The 17,470-nt window shown below is 34.6% G+C and overlaps 1 protein-coding gene across 2 annotated transcripts; it reads left to right on the top strand.

The window, feature by feature from the left end:
• Positions 1 to 50: 50 nt before the first annotated feature.
• On the top strand, positions 51 to 17,155 carry LOC117119546. 2 transcript variants are annotated; one of them, XM_033264370.1, is made up of 3 exons: positions 51 to 181; positions 3,671 to 4,299; positions 13,410 to 17,155. In XM_033264370.1, the coding sequence occupies exon 3, from the start codon at positions 13,415 to 13,417 to the stop codon at positions 17,126 to 17,128; it is 3,714 nt and encodes a 1,237-aa protein (XP_033120261.1). In that variant the 5' UTR covers positions 51 to 181; positions 3,671 to 4,299; positions 13,410 to 13,414; the 3' UTR covers positions 17,129 to 17,155. The 2 variants fall into 2 exon arrangements, with proteins under 2 accessions (XP_033120261.1, XP_033120260.1); XM_033264369.1 differs by lacking the exons at positions 51 to 181; positions 3,671 to 4,299 and adding an exon at positions 9,746 to 9,894.
• Positions 17,156 to 17,470: the final 315 nt, after the last annotated feature.

Here is a 17,470-nt window from a genome sequence, read left to right on the forward strand (position 1 = left end):
TGCCCAGAGTAGAGTCGTGTACGTTGATATATCTTATATCTTGCTAAAGTTGATTATTGTGGGCCCTCTGTTGACCTGCTTTTTTATACATTAAAATAAAGTACGATTGTTTATGGATGGTCTGTCACTTTCACTTTTTATCTGTTCGGTCATGCCTACAGAGATAAGTGCACGTGGAAAGGTAGGTCTTATAATTTTTTTTTCTTTTTGTGGGTGTACTCGTGAATAACTGATTAATTTAGGTCTGCAATGAATGTGAGTAAAATAGATTTTATTATCAGGCAATAATTAGTTAAACTAGCCTACATACTACCTAAGTACATGACTTTGAGATAAGAAAGTAGAAAGAAGATAGGCCTAGACCGTAGTAGGTATTAGTGAAGTTGGGCTTATTGATTGATTGAAGTTGGCCAGGAGGAAAGGACCTAGCTCTTGTGGGCGCTAATGCATAAGTTCACCTCCTCCTCAAAATCAAACTTAACCCAGACATAGGTCGAGGTAAGGCCTACAGTAAAACAGTTGTTGTTGTTGACAGTTGTTGTTTATACCTAGGAGCTTAATGCTTTTTGCGGTATCCGATCATTTCGGTCGTGCCTTCATTTCGGTCGCGCTATTTTCGTTATGCATTTCGGTCGCGGTGTATGGAGCGGCGACGGTGCGACCGCAAATCTGGAACAAGGGAGCTAAGCAGTATAAAGTATTTTTATAAACACAAAACTTACATAAAACATTAGTTGACTAACAATTATTGTATTACTGTACTATAATATTATAGTTTATGATTATTAATTTGATGTGTATCACTTGGTGTTATTTTTCTTTTTTACAGAAACAACGAAAATGTTACAAAGTCAACTTGGTTTTGAGACAAGTTTCTCTTTAACATTTTGCGATATATATTTTATTAATGCATAAATTGAATGGAGATTTATGAAATAAATATAGTCAATAGATATATTTTTTCATACATTTCTTTTTCTTGTCTGTTACGTTTCCATTTATCTTGAATGTTCTGATCATGTTTATAATTTGATAAATGAACATAATGATATATGATGAATGCAAATGAAAGAAATATATAGTATTTTCATATTTATTTTCCACATAAAATTTTCAATATATTTATAATTAAACACGGTACATTTTAATGGCCCATTTCAGGCTTCTTTTATATTTATAAGCCCGACAAAATTACTCTTTCTAGTCATATTCTACAGTTGCACTAGAATTTAATTTCCCACAAACTAGATTCGCATGGTACTCTTGAGGTGAAGCAGCACAAGGTTTTTATTTTCTTGTTTGTTTTATTTCCATTTTTTATACTTATTCTGATGTTTATAAAATACATAGTAAAATGCAGTTTTAATATATAATTTTAAATACATGTTAATAGCCATTCCACGGTTTCTGGCTTCCTTCTAAAGCTAGAAAAATTCGCTACTTCAAGGCCTCCTGTTCTTGCCTGGTAACTAACCATAAAATCGGAAAGAAACATTCCAACAACCAAGGTTCCCACGGTGCTCATGAGGGTGAGAAGGCATATTCTTTGTACGCCGCATTCAGGAATGTGAACGCATTACACTGCAAAGACAGAAGTAGATCAGATGCTAAAAATAGATAACTAGCTATTTTTCGCAGGTTGTGACAGTGAAGGTGTTAAAGTGCGTTCACCTACTTCATGTTGCCATTAACTTCGAGTCATCAATCTGATGATCATATTTGTAAAAAAAAAATACATGAATTGTAAAATACTGTAGTTTAAATGGAATGTACATATACATATATTTTAATATTCTGATATAAAAGTATATTTGATTAAACAAAGTAAATCATAATCGTAACAACATTCCTAGGCCATTATTATAAATAATTCATAAAATTGATAAATATAAATATGTACTTGATTTTTCACTTCTGAATCTGTAAGAAGAAAAAGAACACGCTAAAATTATATTCTTATTATATTACTTTCCAAATGTAAATCACTAGTGCGTACATCGGCGTTCCATACTGAGGCTGTTTATCGCGACCGAAATGCATAACAATACAGCGCGACTGAAATGATCTGTATTCCCTTTTGCTGAAGCATTGAGGCTCGTGGCCTGGATCCCGCCTGGACTCCAACCTACTATATACTAAATACAGCATAGCTCAGTTAGAGGCCTGTTTTCCAAGGCGCTATAACTACTAGGTTAGGCCTCAGGTCTTAATATGTCATTTTTAAATTTAATTTGCTTTGCACCTGTTGACGCTTTCTCTCGCTGGAATTTATACAGTTTCTTATCATGATTTAAGATTTCAGTGGCAAGTTGAATAAAATAAAATAAGAGTAACAACAACAAATTTGGGAAATATTGATGCAGGAATAACAGCATTTTTTTTTTGCCACATCATTTACAGTATTTCAACAGTAGCCTATAAAAACAATGCAATTTTGTGACTGGGAATATATTTTCTCTAAAAAACAATAAAATGAAACCAGTTTTTATTTTATACAATATTTGTAATATTCTAGCCAAATAAAAACAGTCCCTCCCTCATCGATAATTGCACTACAATTGCACTTTGCTAGTAGGAATTTTAGTGAATCATGTCAAAACAGCAATAAACCAAAACAGCAATACCGTATATGCTTGAATGAGTGCCGCTCTCAAATAAGCACCGCTATAGTATAACTACCGCACCAAACCTGATTTTTTTCACCAAGTGCCAAACTTAACCAAAATGACAATAAGTTTAAATCCATGCTTCCCAAACTATGGGTCACGACCCAAAAATGGGTCGTCAAACTATCACTTGAATAAGTATGTTAAATACGTCATAAATACATCCATTAGAAACTATACCAAAATAAATGATAATAAAAGATGATTATTATTAAATTATTATATGAATAAAAACATACAATTAAACAAATCCTTAATTTGAAGTGATTAACGAATAAATAGGTTAATAATGTTTTATATTCGTTTTGTACATCTTATGACTAGATATTGTTTGGTGCTCATAGTTTTATATCCTAGTTATCTTTTATTTATTACTCTATATTTTGTTAACACTTGTAAATGCCAGTGGAATGTAATTTCTGGGTTTTTCAGACAATACAATTATCTTGAATCGTACAGTATGCCTTAGCCTTGATCTATGCACAGATGATAATGCATTGGTTAATGATCTTTTGCTATTTTGGTAGTGGATCTATTGCCGTTGTAGTACTTGTCATTGCATTTTTGGTTTAGGCCAAAAAAAATAATTTTTGTGTTGGCCATGTTTTGTGAAAATAAAAAAAAATTGGTAGGTCGGTAGGAAAACTTTTTTTTTTATCAACCAAAATGTGTACTGTACCTATACACCTAAAAAGTAGAGAAAACACGAATAATACAACAATTTTGATTCTCTTCACGTACCATCCAGCAGAATAGTCTAGGCCTTGGCCCCTAGTCTGGTCAATGTTATTCCAGCCTTATTTGCTTATAAAAAATATTGTTTGTTGTAGTAAAAAAAAAAAAATTATTAAATAAAATGGCGACCCTGAATTTCATAAAATCTGGGTTGGTTGGGCGTGGCCAACACAATAATTTTTTTTATTTGGCCTTATTGCTGTTCTGGTTATTGCCGTCATTTTTTTTATTGCCATTTTAACTAGAAGAAATACATTTTAATCTTCCAGGCTAAAACAGGGTTAAAGCAGTAGGCCTACAGTATTACACATTTTATTAAATTATGGAAGCGTTTCAGCATTGGATGCATCACTCTTCGTCAATTGACAAACGCAATTTACACTCCAATTTCACTAGTGTCTTCGTAAATCATAAAGGGCAAGCTAATGTTTGTCAATTAACACTACAGTATGCCTTATATGGATCAGTATTGGCTGTCTGTGGGTCGTAAGACTGTTTATGCGCTAACCTGCACCACAGCCTTTGCAAGAAAGGAAAGATGTTGAAAATGGCATTGTTAAGAAGTCTGAAGATAAATTGTGCATCAACAAAACATAAACTCTAGTGTGCTGAATGATCCATTACTAAAGGAGCCTGTAAAAAGTGGCAAAACAGTAGAATTACCAGAAGAGAAACCAACAACAAAGGATGAAAATTTAAAAGTTAAACCTTTGACTGTTTTCTCAAGTATTGTATCCTTTTCAGCGGATTCATGATGTTTTTCTATCTTTGCGATTCGCAACATATTCCCTGATGGTGAACGTGTGTACTCGAGAGATCTGTTTGTATTCTTATGATTTCTGTTGTTTGCTGTGGCCTGTTACTTCACAATCAAAAACGAAGACAAAATTTTAAACAGGTATGTTTAAAAAAACATTTTGTTTTCTGGTCTGAACTTTACAGCAGGGTGTTTAGCAGAAAAAGTGCTTAGCCATTTGACATGTTTAGTATTAAAGTGTTTAGGTATTTGATATGTTTGAAGTCTAAACACACAGCTCCACACTTACTTGTCCCGACTTTTGGAACACATTTAAAGCTAAACATGTTTATCATGTTCTTGTTTTCTACTCATCAAATAGCAACAAGCAGATTCAGCACCAGTCACACCAAGGCTATGGTAATTGATCATTCTTTACAAAAATACATTTCGTGCAGCATTAACACAGGGAGGACTTGGGCAAAAGCAAACATTATACAGTAAAACCCCTCAATTACGTACTTCACAGGGCCCGAGCCATTCGTAATTAAAAATATTGCTGTTAATAGAGAAAGAATTAACAAAATAAGACCTCAGACTTACAAAACATTAGACCAATGGAAACTTGGACACTACACAAACCTGGACCCCCAACAAGATCAATGGAAACTATTATACCTGTATAATAATACGTTTATTTGTAATTGTATGCTATATTTAGGATATTTCTGAAAGAAAAATAGACGAACAATATAGTTATAAAAAATAATTAAATGGTCACTGAGCCAGGCTAGACCTATACGGTAGTCATTCAAAATCGTGTACAACATATTTGAAAAAAAGTATGTTTCCAAATTATTTGTATTGCATTGTACCGTGGTACGAAGCTTACGTAAACATAGATGAAGAAAATAGCGTTGAATTAATTCAAAGAATACTAAACTGTTTCATGACTTCTTGTTGGAAAATAATCCTTTTGCCCTCTGGCAGTGAAGTAGATCAGACATGAATTCATGATGCAGATTGCGGTTGAATACGTCAAGAAACTAGTCGTGGTTATTGAAACTTTTGATAATATTGACACAATAGAACAATCATTGTCCTATTTTTGGCCATGTTCAGATCTAAAATGTATTGATGTATATTCACATGACGTCATTAAAATTGTGTACAAAATAGTTAAACAACTCTAAAATATCAAACAATAACGTACGTACTGATATTACAATGGCTTTAGAAATATATTTTGAAAAGTAATTTTGTAGAGCATAGCACTGTGGTAAGGACAATATTTAGTAAACACCCTATTTTCTTCCTCTATGGTAAATACCTGAATGAAGAAAATAACTTTAAAGTAATTCAAAAGGTACAAAGCGGTTCATAGCTATACAGCCGTTAACACTATATACTATTATTAAATTATACATAAATCATCAAAGAAAGTTAAATAAAGTGTTTGGATTAAGGACATGATAGTACATTATATACTTTAGCATAGCTCTCAACGAATGTTGTCCTATAAAAATATGTTGTGTAATAAATGCCTCGGACTCTGTTAGAATAAGATTCCATTGCACAAATGTCAGGGGCGGATCCAGAAATTTTCTGACGGGTAGGGCCCAATAGGGGAGTAATCACACCCACCTCAACCCCACCATGGTTGGGACTGAGGTGAGCAAATTTTAAGAATAAGCCCCTCTAGACGCTCAGAAATGGGACTCTTAGATGGTAAAAATGCTTTTTCAAAGCAGTGTTCCTCTTTGAAAATTATTTACTTCTTCCCGACGGGAGCTACTATATGCTCCCCTCCCTTAGACAACCCTCCCCTGACGGGCATTGCAAAATGATTATGGCACCTCTAGATGCCCAAAAAAGGCAGAAATCAACAAATCATTCAACCCCCCCCCCCCCCCCCCCCCCCCCCCCCTGATGGCCTAAAGAATGAGATAAAATTACCTGACTTTTTTCAAGAGGGGGAAAACCTTGAATTTTATAGAACTTAAAAGTCATTAAAAGACTCCTCAGAAGTCAGGAAAGCTCATTTCCAAACATCTAAGAATCAAAATTTTCCAGGGGGAGGACCCCCGGACATTCCTTTCATTTTTGGGTTTTTTTGGAAACATTTTAAACCACCCTCTTTAAAATCCTGGATCTGCGATCATATGCTAAACACGTTTAACACGTGTTTAAGTGCTCCACTCTGTTTTTACAGTGCAGAATGATTATTTAAATTATACTTCTGGGCGAATCCATATGGAATGATCATCGTCGACATACAATCCTCTTACCACCCTTGACATGTTTGAGTACTTTAAAAAAAAAAAAAAACAGTAAACAGTCAGCAGATTTTTTTTTTTATGGGGGATGGGGGGGGGCTGGAGAGTGTAATTTTTGAGCATAATATTATTTAAGTCTTTCAAAATATGGGAGGGTGACAAGACAGAAGACGGTTTCCCCAAGTCATTTAAAATGTTATTTGTACAAGAGTTCTAAACCCCTTCCTGCAAATGTCTGAACCCACCCCAATATATCTCAGCCTTGCGAAAGGTTTTATCAAATGGAATAACAATTAAAGAGTGACCATGTTAATCACTAAAATAAGTCAATACGTGAGGAATAAGGAATGTCACATTCATCACAACGTTTTAGCATATATGTTATGTATAATCATGGAAATATAAAATTGTATATACCTCCATGGTATAATCCATTTTTTTTACTGTATTATTCTTTTAGGAGTGCTGCTTTTCTCAATATTACAGTACTGTATAATCCACATTATTGGCAGCATAGGCTTATTATTTAGGACGGCCACTTTTACCGTGACGGCTTGGAAAGCTTGGACTAATCAGCTCTGCCTAGCCTAATTGGGCCTGGTCTACCTTTAGCAAATTATTTATATTTGTCAAATCTATCGAATGTTATTGTTACACTAAACTAAAGCTAAATCATATTTACGTTTGATAAAAACAACATTTATTGATTGAATGGACGTTGTTTTCATACCAATACTCGGTGGGGATTAACCATTGTCTACCCGGTGAAAAGTTCACTTACAACATGTAAACATTTATACCCCGCTGGAAAATGGACGATTCTGAGTTGCCCACAACGCATGCACATATGCACGTGGCTCTGAAAATACAATAGTACTTGAGATTCGTTTCCCTGACATAATATTGTTGGTGTTCTGGTTATAATTAATTCATGAATACTGTAAAGATCTGTTGTTAACCTCACAAGTTAAATTTTATCAGCCAACAGAATACAGTAGGTCTAGTCCTATCTCTCGATTCGGAGGACCTAGAATAGAATTTACACTAGATTAAAGCGAGATATGAAGATACATCTGCATAGCCTATAAATACTGTAGCTGCGCAAACTGCATATACTGTATACACTACTGAAGTATCTTTGTGATAGCTAGTTCAACACTATTCCTTTGAAGACCGAAATTCCAACATGTAAACGCCCTTAAATACCCTCTAAAAGATCATAATTTTCTTTTTTTTCTTATGTTTAGGAGGGGGCATGGCCTCGAGTGGCTCAGAGCCACGCCCACTGGCTTTCATTTTGGATGGCCTATTTCATTTTTCTGTCTAAGCCCCTGGTTGGCAGAGACTTTATTTAAAGGGTAATTTGTCTTTCATTTGCAAAGGTCTTTCTAAAATGTAGTTATTCAGTATTATTGTTTACAGTGGTGGATTCAAAGGGGGAAGGGTTGGCAGCCAACCTGTCCCCCCCCCCTTCTAAATTTTTCAAAAACAGACATGAATTCATGATGCAGATTGCGGTTGAATACGTCAAGAAACTAGTCGTGGTTATTGAAACTTTTGAAAATATTGACACAATAGAACAATCATTGTCCTATTTTTGGCCATGTTCAGATCTAAAACGTATTGATGTATATTCACATGACGTCATTAAAATTGTGTACAAAATAGTTAAACAACTCTAAAATATCAAACAATAACGTACGTACTGATATTACAATGGCTTTAGAAATATATTTTGAAAAGTAATTTTGTAGAGCATAGCACTGTGGTAAGGACAATATTTAGTAAACACCCTATTTTCTTCCTCTATGGTAAATACCTGAATGAAGAAAATAACTTTAAAGTAATTCAAAAGGTACAAAGCGGTTCATAGCTATACAGCCGTTAACACTATATACTATTATTAAATTATACATAAATCATCAAAGAAAGTTAAATAAAGTGTTTGGATTAAGGACATGATAGTACATTATATACTTTAGCATAGCTCTCAACGAATGTTGTCCTATAAAAATATGTTGTGTAATAAATGCCTCGGACGCTGTTAGAATAAGATTCCATTGCACAAATGTCAGGGGCGGATCCAGAAATTTGCAAAGGTCTTTCTAAAATGTAGTTATTCAGTATTATTGTTTACAGTGGTGGATTCAAAGGGGGAAGGGGTGGCAGCCAGCCTGTCTCTCCCCCCCCCCCCCTTCTAAATTTTTCAAAAAATAAATTGAGAAAAATAGAAAATTCTATTCAAATTTGGAGTCTATGAGTGCCATTTCCAGCCGTCTAGGGGTACCATAATTATTTTTTTTTACCTCAGCCCCAACCATGGTTGGGCTGAAGTAGTATAGACCCTCCATCTGTAAAAGTCCTGGATCCACCACTGGTTTAGAATAATAATCTTGTATATGGCCGACTTGGCTTCACAGACTGATTATCTAATGATAATTGGGCGGATCAAGAGGGGGTGATGTTCGGCGACAGTCTCTAAAAAGATGGGAAGGATGACAAGAAAGAAGTCATTTAATACAAGAGTGCCTTTTTTTATTTCTGTATTCCTCCTGCAAATATGTGGGCCTGCCCTCAGTGCTTATAGCCTCGCAAAAGACTGTCGAAGGCGGCCTTTGTGTGAGTCCCGATAAGACAAAGAATATTAATTATGACAAATAACAATCACCCACTATATCAAGAGTATAATTGGTTAAAATCTGGCAAGCATCTACGCAGCACTCAATGTAAAACTAACCGGTATTTTAATTTGTTTGTTCCTTTCTCCATCAGATTACATAACAATAAATAAATATTTAAGATACAGTAATTACCAACTACAGTAGTAAAAAAACACCATAAATGTCAACAAAGGTTTTATTGTATAATCCCTATTAAATGGATTTGTGTAAGGCATTTTCCCAGGTAATATTCTCTCCTCATCACCCCTTATTTGCCAATAATGATACTGTACAGTAGTAACTTTTGCATGTAGTTAACTTCACTGGTGATAAATAATGATGATAATCAATTTTTGAGAAAATCTTATTGTTCCCATTGAGATATGAACCCAAGAGCTTCCGATTACCATTCGGATGCTCTACCAACTGAGTCATGAGGCCATTGGTACTGTACACCCTTGATTTTCCCATTAGGGCATTTTTTTGTATGGTATTGCATAATACTTTATTTTACTGATATGATTTTAGTAAAAAATTAAAACATTAATTTTTAGGCAAGACCTAGTGCGACTATTGTACAGAATAGTATTGAGAAGCGTGTTGATTTTATTTTAGGGTATTTTACATAATACTAATTCTATATTTGGCTTAGGGTAATTTTCAACTGTAGGTATTTGATTCACATCACTAATCACACTGGTTCAAACAGGTTTAAACACAAAAAATGTATTACAGCATTGTTTACGAACGAACGTATATAACAACCCAAATCATTGCTTGAATGGCATAGAAATGAAAGAAACAAACTGTACAGCCCTGTAGTGAGTATCCTTCTGTGTTATATTTAAAATTTACTACTAGTACTAGAAGGCCTAGAGTAGAGGCCTGCAAACTAGGGCTTGTCTCCAGACTAATTAATTGGCCTAGGCCTATCATATAGCTAAAAATTACAGTTTTAGCTCTACTTACAGTAGCTCTATTTCTGTGCACACTAAATAGGTGCTCAGTAGATTTTCTTATGTTGTCTACTAAAGATTTTGATAAATATTTTATGTCTGTTTCTTGACTATAATATTGCTAGTTGATAATAGGCATCATGTTACAAAACATATTGGTGTTATCCGACGCATTAAATATTTTCATCCATCCCATACACTAAAAATAGGCTCCCAGCGGGAGCGTGTGTCTACTGCCTTATACAGGAGTTGTTGTTTTTTTTAAACTTTATATGTTCTTCAATATGCAGATGTGTGTATAATTATTGTAGTGTATCTGGATTTTTCATGAAAATTTTCTTCCATAACAATATTTTGTATAGGCCTACTACTATATTACACTAAAAACATTTAAAAAATGAGTACTTCTTGGAGTTACCACGTTATGTCGTTGATCACGAAGAGTATACTACCATGTTCTGGAGTGCGTCCTTCAAATGACAGTAAAAGGCGTTCGTGGCGAATGCATGCTGCATCTCTATTAACGCATGTTCAAGTTTCATACGCAATTTTGTTCCGCCCCCTACCTCATGGTAGTAGTACCCATCATGCCTAAGCCGGATTTACCCTTTTCTGCCATCTTTAAGTACATCATGACATAGTGTAAAAATGTTAACTCATGCTCTTGTATTTCCTCTTTTTGATTATTGTTGCTGTGTTTGGTCCAACTGTAGTATTGAAAAAGCCAATTGTTTACAAGTGCTTATGAATCGATGCGGTAGAATTTTGCTTTCAGTAGATATAATCTTGGCTGGAGAAGACTCAATGCTAGTTGGGATGAAAAATTACATATCATGATTTTCAAATGTTTAAGAGGTTATGCTCCTCAATATTTGACATCAAATTTTATCTTCAACAATAGTACCCATATTAAAGGAACACGTAGTCAAACAAATAACAATCTAGTCATCCAAACTTGGAATAACAGTCAAGGAAAATGGACTTTTCTTTACCGGGCAACAAAAATGTGGAGTGAACTTCCTAAGGAATTAAAAATTTACTTTCAAAATATGTTGATACATTCATTCCAAAACAGTATTACTACATAAATGTATTTCATTGACTCTTCTCTTGCTTGGTTTTTATTTTTTGTGTGTTTTTATATATTTACATTCTTTTTATTTTTGTTAAACAATTCTTTATTGTATATATTTTTGTTATGTTTAAACTGTATCACTTTGAAAATCAGTGTAATAGTACTGAAAGTGTCTACAGTATAAAGAAAGAATATAATAAAAATAAATAAATATTGTAGTTGTTGTAGTCCTATTAGATCAATGAGCTATAAAGCTATTGGTAATATTGTGGTAATACGTGTTCCTACATATTTTAGTAGGTGATAGATTTAACACTGTAGATTGTTAGTAGTGTCTATCTAAGTGTGCGTGCATTTGGGTTTGTTTTTGTGGAGTTCATCATGGGATAAATTAGGAAACGGCCATATTCAGTTCTAGCATGAAGGGTGCTAAACGTAGACTGCCTGCTGATATCCGCTGATAATCCAACGCTACAAATTGCAATTTTTTTGGAGGAGCAAATGCAGCATGCGTTAGTAGCAGGGAGCTTTTTTTTTTATCACTCAACCTTTGATTGTTTCAGCATGCGCCAGACATAAGGTCTGTTTATATTTTCATGGTTCCTACTTCTTTTACAGCTTTTTTCCAAAAACAAAACTGAAAAGTTTGATAAAATAAATTACTTCAACTGAGGGCTAGCCTAGAATCCAGATTGTTACCTTATTACATACGTCCGCCACATGCATAATTGATCGTGGCACCAGTGCTTATTCGTTTAACAATGGTAGTAATTTTAAACTACAATGGTCAAACGAATGAAAATGTATTCATGGTTTATATGCCCAAAATGCACATCTGTGATTTATTGGGAGGTTGCAATGTGTGCTTTATTATTGTTGTAGCTTCTTCGGTAATTTCATTACTTGATTTGAGACAACAACATTATACAATTATTAATTAAAAAAGTGTGTGGTGATGCAAGGGTCCAGGGTAACTTGATAGAAACTCATCATTTGCGTAATACCTAGTCTTTACGTCCAAGGTTAATGGTTTTTTTGGAAGCTGAGTTCAGCACGAACCAGTAGACCACCCGTGGATACAATACCAGTAAGAACCCTATGTAACTTTTTCCTGTTTTCGCCCGAATACAAAATGGTACTATAGGTTTGGCAGTTTATATTACCATGCTCTTTTTGATATACAGTAGAACCTCGTTTTTACGTATCCCAGTTATACGAACTAATACACTAAACACATGGTTTTATTTGAACACTTTATTATGACATCATAAAGTGATGAATAAAAACACTAAACACATGATTTTATTCGTAGGCCTAGGCTGATAGAGGCTAGGTCTAGCCTAGGTATCATTGTTCGTTCATATATATGTTTATTGAGCATTATGTACGTATTAGGTCAAAGGTTACCACAAATTTAACCCAACCTCTATTTTACGAATCCCCCGATTTACGTACGCCCTCTGTAAAATCGTGGTTCTACTGTAGTGCTAAATCTACTAAGGTGTTTTTTTTTGTTGCTATGGGCGACAGGCTGTTGTCTGTTTTTCGCTGCAGTTTGTGATCTGGAATTTTGTCTGGAGGAGTAGATTGATGATTGGTGCATAGGCCGCACCCCAAATTTTGAAATTGATTTTCATTGTACTTTAGATCTATTTAATAGGTTGGTGATGCTGTACCATGGAGAGAGGGAATGGTTTGGTTTCTAAACCTTAAGGTTAGGGTTTCAATCCCTCTCTGTACATTTCATTTGTGTCCTTGAGCAAGGCACTTTATCTGCATTGCTTCTCTCCACCCAAGAGTATAAATGGGTATCAGGAGGGGTTGCCTGCTCCTGCACTGATTACCAGCAGCAACATTTAAGCATGGGGACCCAGTGACCAGGGAAAAGAAGCGCTTTTCTATCTACAAAGAAAAGGCGCTATATAAAAATATAAGTAATAATATTAAATAATATGTGTCCAACAAATGACAATGGAATTCATTGTGCTTTAGATACTGAAGGTAGACACTACAAAAAATCTTTGCTTACACTTCCAGCAATCTATTTAAATATTGACAATAAGTATGTCAGTAATAGATAGCTAATAGGTGTTCACTAGTAGACATTGGTAGATTTGGCTTCACAAAATATGTTATTGAGTTAATTATTATCTACTCTAATTGATTATGCTAAATTTACTAAGGTGCACCCCAAATTTTGATATTGAAATCGCATATGAAATTTGCGGTTTATACCCCAGAATATACAGTTATTGTCTTACCAATTGTCAGTTAAAAATACCATTTCATCTTTCTTCCAGTGCAGAAACCATGAGAACCAAACCAGTCACCATGGATACACATGGAAACAAGAACTTTAACAAGCTGGCATTTATTCTTCTTAATATTGTCACTAAACATCTCAGAAACATTTTCAGACAGGAATGGGACACCCAACATCCAAGCTACCCCTGGCAAAATGACAACAACAGTCTCCAGTACCTCAAAGCAAAAGCCAAAAAACCTGGTTCTTGGAAGAGTTGGAAGAATCCCCCAAAGTCAGGTGACCCAGATGACTGGGACCTAACTGTCTTATTCTATGTGCTTCTAAATTCTAACACCATCAATCTTTCAGTATCAAGTCATGAACAAATCGATAAACTACGAAAAATAAGAAATCAGTACTTTGCGCACCCTCCTAGAGCATCGATAAATGACAAGGACTTCAAAGACATTTATCAAGATATTAAGAAGTGCATGATCAGTCTAAATTGTTCCAAAGCTGTGCAAAAACAAATGGAAGATGTAAAAAATGAAATTGTGGAAGTATCCAAAGAATACATGAAGAAAGTGGAAGCAAAACTGTATGTAATTGAAAGTGATCACAACAGGCTTCATATGCAACTTTGTATGTTATTTCTTTTGGTTGTTATGATATTTTACTTACATCTAAGCTATGGCCACATAGATTGGTTTACAAGAACAACATGTAATAACTCTAGAATTTTCTTCCCTGAGTCTCGGAAGCCTAGCTATTACATAGGCCATGATGATGAAGTAAACACAGGTGCAATTGTTCTGGCCAATGGTTCTTACCAGATGGTCAGCATTACCGGTCCACCTGCAATTGGGAAAACAGCAACAGCTGTAGCAGTAGGACACGTCTTGAAGGATAATCATGGTTATCAAGTGGCCTTTGTGGATTTCAAAGAAATAAATGTGAGCTCCAGTGACATTAGAACAGATATTTACAAAGATATAGTTTTGGCCGTAGATTATGAATTGGAAAATGTGTCTGATTCATCGCAATTTATAATGCTGATGAAGAAAATAACAACATGTCCGACAGTTCTAATTTTTGACAATATAGAAAACATTTTGAACTCCACATCAAAGGCATTATTTTACAATGTAACAGAAATTTGTTTGGAAATTAACAAAATCAAAATCCTTACTACATCTCGAAAAGATTTTGATATCATTGGAGTGTCGATATATCCAATAAAACTGGAACCATTGCCAATATCACAGTCAACAGGTGTATTGGTTTCACTTTTGCCAGGACTTCAACAAAAGAGGTTAGTTAAGATAATAGCAGAGAAAACAGGTGGGATTCCTTTGTTGTTGGAAGTAGCTGCAAGTCTAGTACGTAGCAAGTACTATGAAGAAGCTGAATTACTGAATAGATTGGAAGAACTGCCAATATTAGTTGTTCTCAATGACACCAAAGACATGACAGAGTCTAGTAACTATTACAAGCTCCTTAAGATTTTATTTGATGGTCTTGATGAAAGTGTTCAATTCACCTTTATTGCTTTTGGAATGACTCCAGTCTTTTTGGATCCGACCAGTGCCGATGCTGTAGTGAACTTCAATTTCAGTGAAAAGGCTAATAATAACATTTATCCACTTGTAAACTATAATCTCTTGAAGACATTTGACTTGCCAAGTGGACGAAGATTGTATGGAATGCACCCTATTATCAGTGAATTCACCAGATTAATTGTTGAAGATAATCCAAGTTGGTCAAAGATGCAACATACAACGTGTAGAGCTTCTATGGTAAAAACTTCACCTCAATGCGAATCGCTTTCATTTATTATTGCAGACTACAGTGACATGACATTTCAGCAACCGATATGGGAAAATTCCGGTAAAGTACCAAAAATTCTGGTGCATAATGGATTGACTGAACGTGATGAGCGTAGGATTTTAATTGAAACAATGAGCATTGGACTTGAATTTTATAACCTTGGTGAATATACTAAATGCACAGATTTTCTACTCCAAGCAAGTGGACAAACAAAAGATAATACAGATATCCTACTTCTTAAGATTCTGGCAGTCTGTGCATTTAAAGCAACAGAAAAATACCTTAAACAAGGCAATTTAAATCTGAGCGCTGAGTATAGCAGTTTGTTGCTTAAGACGTTGAATTTGATCAAAACAGACCCGTGCGTTGTTGTCAATTGTCTATTTAATCTTGGCACCTTGTCGAACAACACGAGGTTTCACAAAGATGCTGCATTTTTTTTAAAAAGAGCCCTAACAAATTATCAACAACAATATCAACAACAGAACTGTAGCAAAGAAAATTTAGGATCTTTGGCTTTAAACCTTGGAAAGACCTTTTATAAACACAGGCAATATCAGGAAACCATAAATGTTTTACTTATATCAGTTAATCTACTGAAAAGCCATGATGACCAACTTGCAGCTGATCGGATACTTGCTGATAGTTATTATAAGACACAAAATTATGAAACCTGCTTTCAAATTCTAAGAAGAGTTCTTAACAGTTCTTATGAAGTTGATTATCAAAAACAAAAGCATGTCTTTCAAGCTCTGACAGAATTAGCCTACAAAGCAACTCATATATATCTCAATCAAAGTAACATTGCTATGGTCATCCAATTAAACATTTTGTCTCTTAATACACTGAAAATGCTAGAAACAGACTCATGTATTGTTTCATCACTGTATTTCCGTATTGGCCTTAACATAGGCATGTTATACAGACTTGCTGGTTTTGCTTTTAACCAGACTTGGGCATTACATGCTGCTTTTGCTTTTAACCAGACTTGGGAATTTCATAAACAGAATAAATGCGGTGAAGATGATTTGGGGCTTGTAGCTTATCACCTTGGGGAAGCCTACTTTTGCTGTAGCAAATATCACGATAGTATAGATATTTTACACATAGCTGTTGGTTTATTGGAAAAAAACATTACATATCAATTTATGGCTAATAGTTTGCTTGCTTTAAGTTACTATGAGATAGAAGACCATGAAACAAGTTACCAAATTGCAAGAAACATGCTCAGCAACAATTCTTTGAACACAATCAACAGCTTGTATTTGTATAAAGCAGTTCTTGTGAATCTGACAAATATTGTAACATTAGCAGCAATGGAATACCATATCCAAGGCAATTACAACCAAAGCATTGAATTTTACCAATTATCTATTGTGACATTGAAAATGTTAGATCCACACTCATGTTCAATTGCTTTGCTGTATTCTTACCTGGGCACAGTGCTCTATCATGTGCAGAGACATGCAGATGCAGCAATTGCTTTAAATAAGGCGTTGAAATTTTATCAATGGAAAGGGTGTGATAAAGAAGATGTTGGAGATGTAGCAATTGCCATTGGGAATTCTTTTTTTATGATTGGCCAATACTATAAAAGTATAGAGTTTGTACTTGGAACAGTTAACGTATTGAAGAAAAATCCTAATCATCGATTTGAGGCTAATTATATTATTGCTACTAGCTATTTTATGTTACATGATTATGAAAACAGTTTTGAACTTCTTAGGAAGGCCCTTGATTGTTCATATATACATCAAGTTGATCAGCTGAGGTACAAGCAGGAGCTTGAGATTCTGAGAAAGCTTGCAATAAAATATTCACAACCACATAAGGCTATTAACCTAAGCATTGAATATGACCATGTATACATGTATACATTTATCATTTCTTTTTCCTTATTCATTTTCTGTCTTATTTTGTCATTTAAAGTGTTTCAAAAGATTTTTAAATAGTACTACCAGGCTGATAATTAATATAACTTGTAGTAAATTATGCAATAGGCAAATTGTTTAACAAGTTTATCATCAGATAAGTGGCATTTACTGTAATTACTTGTCAAATACATGTATGTGACAGTAGGACCATGGAGGTATTATTGAGAAGGAGATCACTCGGCAACAGATCCCTTTGACACGACAAACCTATGTGTTCCCCGCTTTTGGATCGCGCGCGAGCGTATTACCCTATAATTCACATTTTTTCGTTAGCAACAACTTGGCAACGACATGCATTTATACGCTTCCAGCAGAGCAGTTGTGCAATAAAACGTTTGATTTTAACCCATTAAATATCTT

The sequence above is a fragment of the Anneissia japonica genome, unplaced genomic scaffold, assembly GCF_011630105.1.
Source record: "Anneissia japonica isolate Jap-2015-1 unplaced genomic scaffold, ASM1163010v1 scaffold16973_len41047_cov115, whole genome shotgun sequence".
Classification (NCBI taxonomy): Eukaryota; Metazoa; Echinodermata; class Crinoidea; order Comatulida; family Comatulidae; genus Anneissia; species Anneissia japonica.